Below are 14,672 nucleotides of genomic sequence, written 5' to 3'. Positions count from 1 at the left end.
ATGCCTCTGCAACATTGTTCAGGCTGCCACATTTCCTTTGCCCGGCGAACATCATGCCAATGTCTGTAAGCATTACACAGAGAGATAAGCCCCGCCCACACTCGACCTGTCATGAAGCGTCTGTCGCTCTGGAGGCTGTTTGTCATGAGAAAAAAAAGGATAATGCTTACATACCATTCAACTGAATCAATATAAAATACAATCAAGTGAATGCATACTGCACAAAGCGGGTGACTTGGCAAAAACACGTATTTTTAGGATAAAGATAGTGAAGGTTTTACACGTCTTGCATCATCTCGTTTCATGTCATATCATTATTTGTGAGGACGCTTGTTTTACACATATTTTAAAGACAAAATGTCCACGATCTGACCTTTTTGGGCCGATGATTTAAGAGTTAGATTTGTCTCTGATAAGATAATACTCTCTAGCTGCAACTTGGAACGAATCCCCCTTCTGGTACATATCATTTATTTATCTAGACTTTCACTCACAACTCAGACCTGGTGTGTTCTTCTGATGGTGGATTATTTCAAGAGTTGGGACGTTTTCATGGGTTCATGAGCTTTAAGTCATAATGTTGGACGGTAAAAAGAGATTGTTAGAGCCAGTATTTTGTTTTTTAATAATAAAAGGCCACCTTATCGTGCCATCTGTAGTCAACACAGTATAAAGGACTACAATTCCAACAACAGCCTCCAAAGAGACGGAGATGGGGTAACCTGTCGAAAAGACGCCGTCGAGGCACAGTTTTTAACCGTTAAATTACTGTTAAGTTACCTTTAAAGTTAAATTATTTTATTTTGACTAAACACAAAACACAGTATCAACACAACACCAGAGTCCAAGCAAGTCATTTCAACTGTGAGTAAAACAAATCAGATGAAAGGATACGCGTTAGAAATGTCTGTAAAAGGCGTCTAAGTGGCTTGGATAGAAAACAAAGGAAGGAAACCACGACAGAGAGTTTTAAAGGTCTCCTATCATGCAAAATGCACTTTTTTATGTCTTTTCTACTGATCCAGATTTGCGTCCGATATGACGTAATATCTGAAATGTGGACCCACGGCCCTATCAGAAACGTTGCTATCAGAAACAATGCCCGACTGTTTTGGACGTAATGTGGTCGGTGTTTACATTAGCATCGCTAACACTCAGAGCTAACCTGTACTGGAGAGCATGTGTGTGAAGAAGCAGGAAATAAAAAGGAACTCACCTTGTGGTATAACCGGCAAGAGAGAAAGCCTTTGAGCTCCATACTGTTTCAGAAAGAATCCTTGATAATCCATGATATGGCGTTTCATCACGGCAGTATTTAGTTTAGACAGTAGCTGCCGGGTCCCGCATGAGCTCAGCCCCCTCCTTTTTTATTTTTGTAAAGCTTTATACCCAAAATCAGCACTTTTGAAACAGGAAGTGAAATAGAGGGATATGAGGCATGGCTAGAATGGGTGATCTGTTTTGTATTTTGAGCAAAACACTTCATAGACATGTTTTTTATATATTTTTATATATCTGAGACCTATGCTATTGCCTAAAAATAGCATGGTGACCTTTAAGAGTCTTTATTAAAAAGCATGTTATCTGTTTCTGAGTTGAGGGGGTTCACCTGATTTTTCCTAGTTGGAAAACTCTAATTCCAACACCACATGAATGCAGGAAATCCTGTATCAAGTAATGATAATAAAAGTGAAAGTCATCTTGTGTTTTTTCACGGTGAATCACATTCACTCCATATTTTTATGGATTATTCCTCGGGCATTTCTACACAAGTGTTTCATGAAAACCTGGCCTGTATTTTTTCTCTGCCAACACTAAAACAGATGGAAGATATGTAAATATAACCACCTTTAGAGGTAATTAACATCTCCTGTGATATTGTCAACAGGAAACAAAAACTATAAGCATCTTGGAAGCAGACTTGATCGTATCAGTGTATTGGATTTCAATCAAATGCAGTGTGGTGTAAGACACTGTATCTATTTTCAATATTGCTATTGAACTACACTCTCAAAGTAATCCCTTGAATGCTGTTTTCCACATCAAACATATCCCCATGCATGATTTACAGAGTAATCCGCCACCCTCCCACAGTGTCAGTCCGAGGTTAAAATTAGAAAAAGAAGTGTCTGAAGGTTGAGATCTCTGCACCCACCCAAGGCTTAATAAAACACAGAATATATTCATGAATTATGACTTCCTGCCTTCCTCTTATTACATATTTTATATTGCTTTGCAGAAAGGTGGGGAACACTTTACTGTATCTCGTCACTCAGTCATGTGAGCATCAATATTTCCTTCCCATCACTGAGCTCGACAGCAAGATGTTCCATCGGGTGTAAATCAATGTGAGAGTGAAGTGTAAAGGAGCTATATTTGGGGGGAATGGATTTTAAGTCGTGTTGATTTTCAATTCCGAACCGGAGGGTTAAAGGTGTGTTTGTGCTTGAAGCTTTGCGTGACTGTGGCAACTACTAAAATAAATCAAATCAATAAAGAGGCCCTATTGTGTTTTTTGGTAGTCCTGTAGTGTGTTCTAGAGGTTTTAGTGCATGTCAATGGTCTGCAAAGGCTAAAATCCCTGTGTTTCCTTTAGAGGAGGAACATCACTATGTAACACTTGTGCTTCTAGTGGCTAGCGCTTCAACACATTGTACGTGATAGGCTAAGGGGCGGGATATCTCTAAGCGGTTGACCAATCACAACAGAGCCGGCCAGCTAACCAATCAGAGCAGACTGGGCTCTGGTTTCAGACAGAGGGTGAAAAGAGGTGCTGCAGTATGAGAAAAATAAAGAGCTTTTTGAACATTAAAGCATGGAGACATGTCCCAGTAGAGACACTACATACTGATATACACCTGAACATCAGCAGGAGAGGACTCTTTAAAGTAGAGACACTACATACTGATATACACCTGAACATCAGCAGGAGAGGACTCTTTAAAGTAGAGACACTACATACTGATATACACCTGAACATCAGCAGGAGAGGACTCTTTAAAGTAGAGACACTACATACTGATATACACCTGAACATCAGCAGGAGAGGATTCTTTAAAGTAGAGACATTACATACCGATATACACCTGAACATCAGCAGGAGAGGACTCTTTAAAGTAGAGACACTACATACTGATATACACCTGAACATCAGCAGGAGAGGACTCTTTAAAGTAGAGACACTACATACTGATATACACCTGAACATCAGCAGGAGAGGACTCTTTAAAGTAGAGACACTACATACTGATATACACCTGAACATCAGCAGGAGAGGACTCTTTAAAGTAGAGACACTACATACTGATATACACCTGAACATCAGCAGGAGAGGACTCTTTAAAGTAGAGACACTACATACTGATATACACCTGAACATCAGCAGGAGAGGACTCTTTAAAGTAGAGACACTACATACTGATATACACCTGAACATCAGCAGGAGAGAACTCTTTAAAGTAGAGACACTAAATACTGATATACACCTGAACATCAGCAGGAGAGGACTCTTTAAAGTAGAGACACTAAATACTGATATACACCTGAACAGAATTAGCATTATATGGATATTTAAACAGCTTCACATTCTCAGTTTTTTTTCTATGTCTAAGAAAGTTTTTGAAATAACTTTTCGAGGTTCAGCTTTGTTGTTTGCACAGAAGCTGTTTATGCCGCTGCTAGAAACAGAAAATGAAGTACTTTTGTTCACAGTTGTGAATAAAAGTGTAAATAATTGCTTGTCGATACATTTTAACAAGCATTTCTATTACATCTATACAGTTGTATTATAACTGAGTGATATGATGATGAAATATGATGAAAACTGAGTGATATACGTTATTATTTTCACTTGGTTCCAGTATAAGCAAAGGTTTATTAAGCCTTCGTTTATGTAAATCAAGTTTTGAAAGTCATATCAATAGATTTTTAAGAAACCAATGAAGCTAGTTGATTTAGTAAAAGGCATCTCTTGACGGCAGGGTCAGTAAGAGTCATGGTAGTTTAGTTTTGTTCAGTTTTGAATGTCGAGGTGAAGCAGAAGAAGTTTTAATTGAACTCTCATTAACTTTGACAACTTACAGTAGAGACTGAAACTCATCGTGACTCCAGATTTTCTTCTCAATGTCAATGAGTAACAGGAGGGAGGAAAGACAAAGAGGTAACGCAGTGAAAAGCAGCATCACTCGGGTGTCTTCCCACGGATCACTTTTCAATCAAACACCATCACGATTTTATCATTTTCTATTAGATCATTGGGAAAAATTATCCATACATGTCTTGTGATAAGTTTGGTCTGCTTCTGTGTAAGATTCAACTAATTAGTGTTCCAGTAAATTACAAAGCATTCTCAATGAGTTTAAAGAGGACATGTTCTGCTGATGTTCAGGTGTATATCAGTATGTAGTGTCTCTACTTTAAAGAGTCCTCTCCTGCTGATGTTCAGGTGTATATCAGTATGTAGTGTCTCTACTTTAAAGAGTCCTCTCCTGCTGATGTTCAGGTGTATATCAGTATGTAGTGTCTCTACTTTAAAGAGTCCTCTCCTGCTGATGTTCAGGTGTATATCAGTATGTAGTGTCTCTTCTTTAAAGAGTCCTCTCCTGCTGATGTTCAGGTGTATATCAGTATGTAGTGTCTCTACTTTAAAGAGTCCTCTCCTGCTGATGTTCAGGTGTATATCAGTATGTAGTGTCTCTACTTTAAAGAGTCCTCTCCTGCTGATGTTCAGGTGTATATCAGTATGTAGTGTCTCTACTTTAAAGAGTCCTCTCCTGCTAATGTTCAGGTGTATATCAGTATGTAGTGTCTCTACTTTAAAGAGTCCTCTCCTGCTGATGTTCAGGTGTATATCAGTATGTAGTGTCTCTACTTTAAAGAGTCCTCTCCTGCTGATGTTCAGGTGTATATCAGTATGTAGTGTCTCTACATTAAAGAGTCCTCTGATGCAGAACAGTTCAGTTTTCCTCAGGTGAAGAAGAAGAAGTCTGGGGACCTTACGCTCTCTGTGAACAAGCTACAGGTCAGCGAGAGATAATATAAGAAATGTACCGGGACAAAAAACAATAGACCCAGTCACTTAAATATATTCAGTAGGTAAATGGGGCGAATAAAAGCCATTCTGGGTAATGGAGGTAAGCAGCGTAACAGAGAGAGAACATGAGTCCTCTGGTCTCTCTGAACACTTCTCATTCATCCACTCCTGGTAAACTCAGAAATATAATATTAAGACACAATGAGATATTGAAAACTGTAGGGAATATGGATTAATGAATAAAGAAATAAGAGAAAGTCACAAAACTCAATTCCTCCTGGTATAAATACATTAACTCTGATTTTAATTACTTATAATAAGTGCATTCAACCATGAAGAAGCAAACTCAAAAAAGCAAGACATTTTGTAGTTTTTTAATATATTTCATTGGCCAAGGTGCATTGTAAACAGGTGGATTGTCAGTCTGCGTCCACCATTTTGAAGCCTGTAAAGCCAACAGGCTTGTTTGTATTCTCCATTAACCCAAATGACAGGCTGCAGGTTAGTAATTACACATGCTAATTAGCTACACATAATTATCAGTCCGTTAGCCTGTGGAAATTATCTTTACTGCTTTATTTTCCCTTCTGTTTCTCCCTGGATTCTACTGACACGCAGCAGTGGTCTCTCCTCAGGTTCCTGATATCTGATCCGTCTGCAGGCTGCACTTCTCACACAACTTGAAACCTTTTATTGATTTAAGTAACGTCATGCTTTCCTGTGATGAATGCTCTAACTCTGAATACCCAGCATGCATCTGTGAGAGTCTGTTTGTGAAGCAGAAGGTCGAAATTCACCTCCTTTAACATCACTCGTACTAAATCTGACACTACCTTGAACCAAATCCAACGTGCTGCCGGAAATAATGTAATGTACCGCCCTCAAACTAAAGGCTGCAGTTTAATAAATAACTGTACAAATGCAACATAATTAAATAATCCTGACCTGATATCTGCAGCAAAGCTTCTGCCAGCAGTCTGACTCGTCCATATGTCCAAAAATATTAGATAACAAATCTTAAATGACTCCCTTTTAAGATCTTTCTTTGGATTATTCTGACGTCAGCCTGATGTTGGAGGTCCAGATCACAAACTCTGACATATAATAAGATTTTCAGAAGCTCTGTGTTTCCTCTATTTCCATCATGAACCCCAACATGTAGACTGAAACCCCCTCAGTCAGAGAAAAGCTGCCAGATTCAGTTTTTTTGTTGGTGTTTGAATATCTGTATCTGCTTTGTCACCAGTTATTACAATGTGGTGTCATTTAGTTTGGGTGTATTTTGATATTTTAGTTCTTGATGGCTCTACTGTGCTTTGTTATGATGACAGAGAGATAGTAATCCCTCTAGTTAAAGGTATTTTATTGTACATTCTCTGTTTCTAAAACATCGGACAACTGGTAGTCCTAGTAGTGGAAGTTTTGTCGTTGAATGCAGTGGCTGACTGGCCATTGGGAATACCGGTACCGAAGTGGGCCGGTCGGACGGTCGAGTTTCCCGGGCTGATTATTAGTCCCAGTCCGCCCCTGGTTGAATGCAGAAGGTTTTGGTTTCTATTTGGCCAGGGTTTTTCTGCCATTCAGATACAATTCATGCCAATATTTAAGAAGATCCTAAGAAAAGGACAACCAGTAATTTCAGAAAGTTATCCTGAGTCATTCGGAAATTGTTTTTCACTTATTTGAGGAAATGTTCTCTTATAGTTTACCCAGAAAACTTTACTTATCCCCAGGGGGAAATGTGTTTTGAGACAGGTGCTCCATTTAAGAATACAATTTAATTTAATTTAATTTAATTGTGCAATAAATATTAATTAAAATATAAATATTTGGTCAAGAAGTTCAAGTAAAAGTGTGCAAAACCACATTGTCATTCTCTTTTAATTTATTCAGAAATTCTTCATTTATCCTGGGGGAAAGTTGTTCCATTTAGGAATGAAATAAAATAAAATCTAATAAAATAGTGCAAAAAAAGTGCAACAAATATCCTATAAAATACCAATATTTATATAAACATAAAAAGTTAAAGTACGATGGTGCACAATGTCGAATACATAACAACAGTACCATGAAAAAAAATGATAAGATATACTTTATTAATTAAGGGAATATGTTTCGTAGCAGCATGTAAAACAAGTATTGCACATAATTAGAAATAAAAAAGATTTGAAAATAAACAATTATACAATATAAACATCTTTAAATATAAGATAAATAAGAACTAAATATGAATCGTTGACCGTGAGAGAAAATATGTAAACTATCTGACAAATAAAACACTATTGGACGGCTACATTACAGCTAACGCAATATAGAAGTGGGATATTATTATTTAGCATTTACAATGACATATTCAATTAGATGTCAAATGTACAGTGAGAAGTTGCAGTTGTTTAATAATATTAATACGTGTAATTATGCCGAATTTCATACTGTAGTTGCACGTAATATTCAATACTCCTGTTGAAGCAGAAATGCATGAGACATTTTAAAATCTGTACAAATAAAACCCCAAATATCTGTTATTTATCTGTAATGACCCTTTAACAGTCTGACAAATGGATGAGAGTCGCTCTGTTGTCACAAAGAGAGATTTCTGTGCTATCAGTGATGTATGGATTAGACATAATGTTGTGTCAGCATTTCAGCAAGTGCTATTTTCACATGCGTGGGTATTATATCAAGAATCAAGAGTCATAAATAACCCACTAAAGGCAGCAAAAGGCTAACGGCTTTAATCTTGATTGGCTATAAGGCCAGGCTATTCCACCACTTACTCCATCACGTATTGATCTCTCTTCTTCTCTTCCCCTCACCTGTATGGAAACATGGCCGCTGTGAACACATTCTGGATCCATGTGTACAAAAAAAAGTTTGCAGCTTCACTGTGAAATATGTATCCTATTGATCCTATTGAAGTTGCTGTATATGAGCAGAGATGGCAAAAGTACACACATCCTTTACTCAAGTAGAAGTACAGATACTCGTGTTTAAAAATATTCTGGTAAAAGTAGAAGTACTGACTAAACTTCTTTACTCAAGTAAAAGTAAAGAGGGCTTTGAAATGTACTTCAGTAAAAAGTACCCATAACTAGCAGCTGTTTTAAAGAGTACCTGACCTCCCTTTATATTAATAGAACAATAATGTCATTGTTAGCTAATGAATGTTTCCATGCTGAACAACGGCAACATGACAACGTTTTCATTGGTCCCTCTTCTTTAGAGAAGACCAGGAAATGATGGATACACGGATCGTGTTCAAATCAATAGGCACGCAATGACTCTAAATAATAATGATCACGCCACCAAACACACATTCAAACTAAAGGAACCAGCCTGTTTGGGAAATGTGAGAAGTAGAAAGTACAGGTATTTGTGTTCAAAATGTAAGAAGTAGAAAGTACAGGTATTTGTGTTCAACATGTAAGAAGTAGAAAGTACAGGTATTTGTGTTCAACATGTAAGAAGTAGAAAGTACAGGTATTTGAGTTCAAAATGTAAGAAGTAGAAAGTACAGGTATTTGGGTTCAACATGTAAGAAGTAGAAAGTACAGGTATTTGTGTTCAACATGTAAGAAGTAGAAAGTACAGGTATTTGTGTTCAACATGTAAGAAGTAGAAAGTACAGGTATTTGAGTTCAAAATGTAAGAAGTAGAAAGTACAGGTATTTAGGTTCAACATGTAAGAAGTAGAAAGTACAGGTATTTGTGTTCAACATGTAAGAAGTAGAAAGTACAGGTATTTGTGTTCAACATGTAAGAAGTAGAAAGTACAGGTATTTGTGTTCAAAATGTAAGAAGTAGAAAGTACAGGTATTTAGGTTCAACATGTAAGAAGTAGAAAGTACAGGTATTTGTGTTCAAAATGTAAGAAGTCAAAGTAAAAAGTCGCCAGAAAAATAAGTAGTGGAGTAAAGTACTGATACCAGAAAAATGTACTTAAGTACAGTTAGAACGTTTTTGTACTCCACTACTTCAGACCTCTGTGAGCGACCAGCAGGGCAGGAGAGGAGTCTTCAGAGGAAATGAATAGAAGATGTGACCTCTCAGCACATGGAGCAGGAGCATGTTTTTCCTCTCTGCAGCCGTATGATTTATTCACATCAGGAGAGTGTGTTTGTGAATACAGTAGAGCGTCCAAACAGAACGTGGGCGGCACGCTTAAGTACTGCTTGACCTTGGCAACAAATGTACAATTGGCCTCACACCGTGCACGCTGTATTCAAATCACGTCTGATTGCAGGTGATAAACTGGGTCTTTAAACTCCTTTGTGTGTGTACAAACCTTAGAAAAGCCCACACGTGATTCACATGCACTCTGCAGAAGAGGCCAGATGAAGTGAACCAAAGCTGTTTCGTTCCATTCTCCGCCTCATCTTGTCTTTTTGTAATCTCTCTCCTTCACCTCACAGTGTCAAAGAAGCATCTTTTCCACTTCAGCAAACTTTACAAAAACATGTTTTTCAAAGTTTTTCTGGCACAAATGAAAATTGCACTTAGGATAAAAACGTTGTATGACTTATTCTCAGCTCTAAACCTTTCTCCCATCTCCTCACTGCTCACACACAGCGCTGGAAGAAGTACGCAAATATTCTACTTCAGTAAAAGTATTAATACCACAGTGTAGAAATACACAAGTCAAAGCCTCTGCATTCATAATGTGACTTAAGTCAAGGTACAAAATTGTTAGCAGCAAATTATCATTTAGTAAACATCTTAAAATAGTCATTATCCAAAGTGGCCGTTTTCAGAATAATATATAAGTGTTGCATTAACGTCCTCAGGATTTAAATTTTGGAGATAAGTTGAAAGACTTTTATCATCAGAATATGGATCTCAATCCATAAAGTACATCATAATATATTGATTGATATAATTGTTGCATTAAAAATATAAACCTGCAAAAGTAACTAGTAACTATTGTTTGCAAATAAGTAAAATGCAGTGAATTTGAATTATGAAGTAGCGTAAAATGGTAATACTCAAGTTAATGTAACTTAAAGGGAAAATATTCTGCTAATTTTCAGGTTCATAATTATATTTTCTGACATGTCTCCATGCTTTAATGTTCAAAAAGCTCTTTATTCTTCTCATACTGCCTGTGCTGCAGCATCTCTTTTCACCCTCTGTCTGGAACCTGAGCCCAGTCTGCGCTGATTGGTTAGCTGGACGGCTCTGTTGTGATTGGTCAACCTCTTAAAGATGTCCCGCCCCTTTAGCCTAACCATACTTACTTTCCACCACTGCTCACATAAAGGAAGGTCTGGAAGTTTTTGCCTCAAAACTGACTTGTTACGGAACGATCATGGTTTGCATATAGAAAACTATTTAAGTAGTGGATAAAATGTGCATTAATTGTTTGTGGGAGGAAGCTAAATCTCTCCGTGTAAAAGAGGCCTTTCTGATAGAAGATATATAGCTTTCTGGTGTTTTCTGAAACAGCTGCTCCCGTCGTTTCTCTTGTGAGGACCGTCTCCTCTGATACTCTGAATCATCACCAGCTCTGATACTCTTATCAGACAAATGGTATGTCAGCCAGACATGACTAATCCACACCAAGCGCTGTTTCTCTGTCACTATCAGGTGGAAATTGTCACAACATAACGTTATTAAGCATGGCAGAAAGCATGCAGAAAGTGATGTCTCTGCTAGGTTTAAGGGAACACAAAAAGGTCAGTTTACTCGACAATAATCCTGTGGAAGATGTTGTATAATGTTTACCCTGCGATCGACCTCAGTGAGCTCCCGATGGACGGCCCCTATTCCCTCTAATGAAATAATTACAGCTAATAAGCCAATGTGATGACTCAGGCTGATTAGCAACATCAAAACAACACTGGCCCCAAAAATAACTTGGACTTCGATGGAGGGAGAGGACTTTTACTTGAATGGAGCATAGTATTTCTACTTTTAAGATAAGATGAGAAATACTTTATTGATCCGAAGTTGGGAAATGTCTTCTTAAATGTCTCGTTAAAACAGACAAACGTTTACATGTGCACACATTAAAGGGGACCTATCATGCAAAATGCACTTTTTGCTGTCTTTTATACATAAACATGTGTCCCCGGTGTGTCGGGGAACTCACGCAGCGTCAGAAAATAAAACCCTCTCTCTTTTCCTCCGTACCCAAATCTCTAAAAACGGGGCTACAACGGAGCTGATCCAGATTTGCGTCCGATATGACGTAATATCGGAAATAGGGACCCACGGCACTATCAGAAACGTTGCTATCAGAAACAATGCCCGACTGTTTTGGACGTAATATGGTCGGTGTTTACATTAGCATCGCTAACACTCAGAGCTAACCTGTACTGGAGAGCATGTGTGTGAAGAAGCAGGAAATAAAAAGGAACTCACCTTGTGGTATAACCGGCAAGAGAGAAAGCCTTTGAGCTCCATACTGTTTCAGAAATAATCCTTGATAATCCATGATATGGCGTTTCATCACCGCAGTATTTAGTTTAGACAGTAGCTGCCGGGTCCCGCATGAACTCAGACCCCTCCTTTTTTATTATCAATTCTATTTTTTTTTTAAAGCTTTATACATAAAATCAGCACTTTTGAAACAGGAAGTGGAATAGAGCGATATGAGGCATGGCTAGAATGGGTGATCTGTTTGGTATTTAGAGCAAAACACTTCATAGACATGTTTTTTATATATTTGTATATATCTGAGATCTATGCTATTGCCTACAAATAGCATGATAGGTGACCTTTAAGACCTAAATAAAAGAACAACAATCAATATATACAAAATAACAGTCACGTCAATATTTGAGAATGTGCATTAGTGCAAGATTGTCCATAGAAATATAAAAGTAGGATTAGAATCTGAATACTTTTACTTATATGTTATCTGTGTTCCTGAACCTTCCAGAGTCTCTTAACACACAGGCGACAAATATTTAAGTAGAAAAGACATGGAACAGTGGATTTTGTATAATAGGTGACCTTTAAACAAGATTTGGATGCAGGACTTTTAATTGAATTTGATAGTGCTACTTTTACTTAAGTATACAGAGTACTTCCACTTTGTATGACTTACTGCATGTATGAGGTTATGTAATATCTGAGTGGGCATCAGTGGCTCAAAGGCTGCAGCAGTAAGCTCTCGGGTCTGAATTCCCATACAGGCCTTTAAATCTTGATGTGGTTGTGAATTAGTAACGCTCTGCTGTCAGCGTGCCCTTGAGCAAGAGGCAGTGTGTTTCTGTTGAGGAGGTTTCCTGCAGCTCGGCACAGTGATTTCCTGAGTTTACGCAGCAGGAAAGCAGCTGTAAAGAACTTTATCTGTTCCCTACTGAGGTGGCCGTTGAAACCTGTGTGCAGTTAAAATTTGTCTCAATCACCTCGATGTAAAACCGCAACACCTCGTGTCGTTTCCCTGCTTCTCCAAGGTCTGAGCCGCACTAAATAAAACTTGATTGATCGCCTATTAATGTATCTGAAGGCAACTATGATTTACTTGTTCGCAGCAAACAAGACAGCTTCCATTTTTCTCCACTAATGGCGTCCGTCCGCGCCATAACTCTTCCTGTCTCCATGTGTACAAGCTCCATTACATGTGGCATCCATTTCTAAAGCACTATTGGAGCATTACTGGATGTTGTTGGGCTGATAAAATGCTCTGTGTGGTAACTAAGAATAGCAGGTGTTGCTGGAGAATTGCAAATAGGTGTTTGTGTATTGTAAATGTGTTATTTTATTACAATTTGCTTTAGTTATCACAAAAGTAATTACATTTACACGGGAAAGAATCTGTAAGGCAGATAGAAGAAGCCCCTGAGAGCTGTTGCACCGCAACTGGTTGTTTGATGATTTGAAATGGCTGTTTGGGCGCTGTAAACAACCATGTTAGAAATTAAAAGTGGGTAAATACAACCCTCGAAAGTGTGTTTAATTCTGTGTGGTGGTGAGATTACTGCTTAGCGTTAATTTAGTAATAACTCGGTCCCTGTGAATATTGACTGTGGGATCTCTGCATGCAGATATGTATACACTCCTTTCCTTTCTCTGTGCCTCACATGCTGGCAGATTTGTTCATGATGTATGATTTTATTGTGTTGTTCAAACATTAATGTGACTCCCTTCTCTGTTTTGTGTCCCTGCAGAGAGCAAAGAGGTGTACAAGAGACAGGTGCTGTCAATCACATCCATCGCCATGGCAATCAGCCTGCTTGGAACGCTGTGCATGGCGCTGTACTGCCGCAACAAGTGAGAGCAAAACAACACAAACATACTTATAAATAGAGAAGCATAATGGGTAGGATTTCTCTCGGTACTTTCAATATGTTGGCATCTCCTTTCTGGGTCAATGATCATAGCCAACGAGGAGTAGTTGAATCACTCAAGAACTATATTTAAGAAGACATATTATGCTCAAATTCAGGTTTTAGGTGCTTTAATGTTCAAAAAGCTCTTTCTTTCTCTCATACTGCCTGTGCTGCAGCACCTCTTTTCACCCTCTGTCTGAAACCAGAGCCCAGTCTGCTCTGATTGGTTAGCTGGCCGGCTCTGTTGTGATTGGTCAACCACTTAGAGAGGCCCCTCCTCTTAGCCTATTACGTACAAATCACACTTTGGGATTTAAGCCTTTGCAAACCATTGACATCCACAACAAACTACATAACACACTTAAGTAAATGGAACACCCCGAAAAGTATAATATATATATATATATATATATATAAGTGAACATGTGCTCTTCAATGGGTCAGGGGGAGAACTTGCCCCCCAAAAAACATTATGTTGGACCATGAATCCAAACTAACACCAAACACAGTAAAATATTTGGTCCAGATGTCACAGTGTGCAGTAGGAAAGTACTTCTGACATTCCAGGTGTACATTTAAGGATTAAGGTTTTACATGTTGTCTGTGTTTCTGTTTAACGAGCTTATTTGTAATCCTTTTTCCAGACAGCAACGTCAATATTTAACTATTCAACAACACATCAAATGTTAAGAGTTTTGAAATGTTGTATCAATGACAGTATGGTCAAGGTCAGGTGAGATGGTACATGTCTGCAAAGGGGAAGCACAAAATGACATTTTAAACAACAACAGCAGATGTTATAAACACACACACACACACACACACACACCCACACTCAGAGTTCATGGACAGTAATTGGACATTTTCTCCAAACTCTTAGATGGATTTTCCAGCCATGCATAAATGTGACACATGGATTTTTTATCATGATTATGTTGGCGGGTGAATTAGCTGCAGTGACATCTAATTTCATCCCAAATCGGAAGTTGTCCAACCTTCCATTTGAACTAAAAGTTGCTCCGAAGTTTCTCCAACTTACCTTGACGATTATTATCTAAATTAAAGTCTGCTGTCCTGGAGTAAACAGAATATTGCAGTAATTGGTAATAAGCCCAGTTGGTGTGTAGGCAGTCAAAATGCCCAAGGAGACATTTTGCTAATCAAGTGAAGGCCGATGGAACATGTCGAGGTAACATCTTGAACCGAATCCCAGACTGGGTATTTGCTACAATTTGTAAATCTCATTATGTGCAAACACATATTCATAGCCCATTATAACCCAAAGGTTAGCTCAGAGCTCCTGCTGTCTCTCCTTCTCTGTCCTTCTGCATATTTCTGCAGAGCATGCCCTATGTGTGCACGTT

The 14,672-nt window shown here is 38.2% G+C and overlaps 1 protein-coding gene across 2 annotated transcripts in view; it reads left to right on the top strand.

Annotated features, from left to right (window-relative positions):
* Positions 1–14,672, top strand: part of LOC117487197 (pro-neuregulin-3, membrane-bound isoform) — a 474,636-nt gene that overhangs the window by 424,155 nt on the left and 35,809 nt on the right. For both annotated transcript variants that reach the window (XM_034135858.1, XM_034135857.1), the window contains one exon: positions 13,147–13,249. In XM_034135858.1, coding sequence (XP_033991749.1) covers positions 13,147–13,249 — 103 coding nt within the window. The remainder of the gene's footprint in view (positions 1–13,146; positions 13,250–14,672) is intronic.

The sequence above is a fragment of the Trematomus bernacchii genome, unplaced genomic scaffold (genome assembly GCF_902827165.1).
Source record: "Trematomus bernacchii unplaced genomic scaffold, fTreBer1.1, whole genome shotgun sequence".
NCBI classification, from domain to species: domain Eukaryota; kingdom Metazoa; phylum Chordata; class Actinopteri; order Perciformes; family Nototheniidae; genus Trematomus; species Trematomus bernacchii.
The sequence above is the reverse complement of the archived record's forward strand: the minus strand, read 5'-3'. Positions and strand labels throughout refer to the sequence as shown.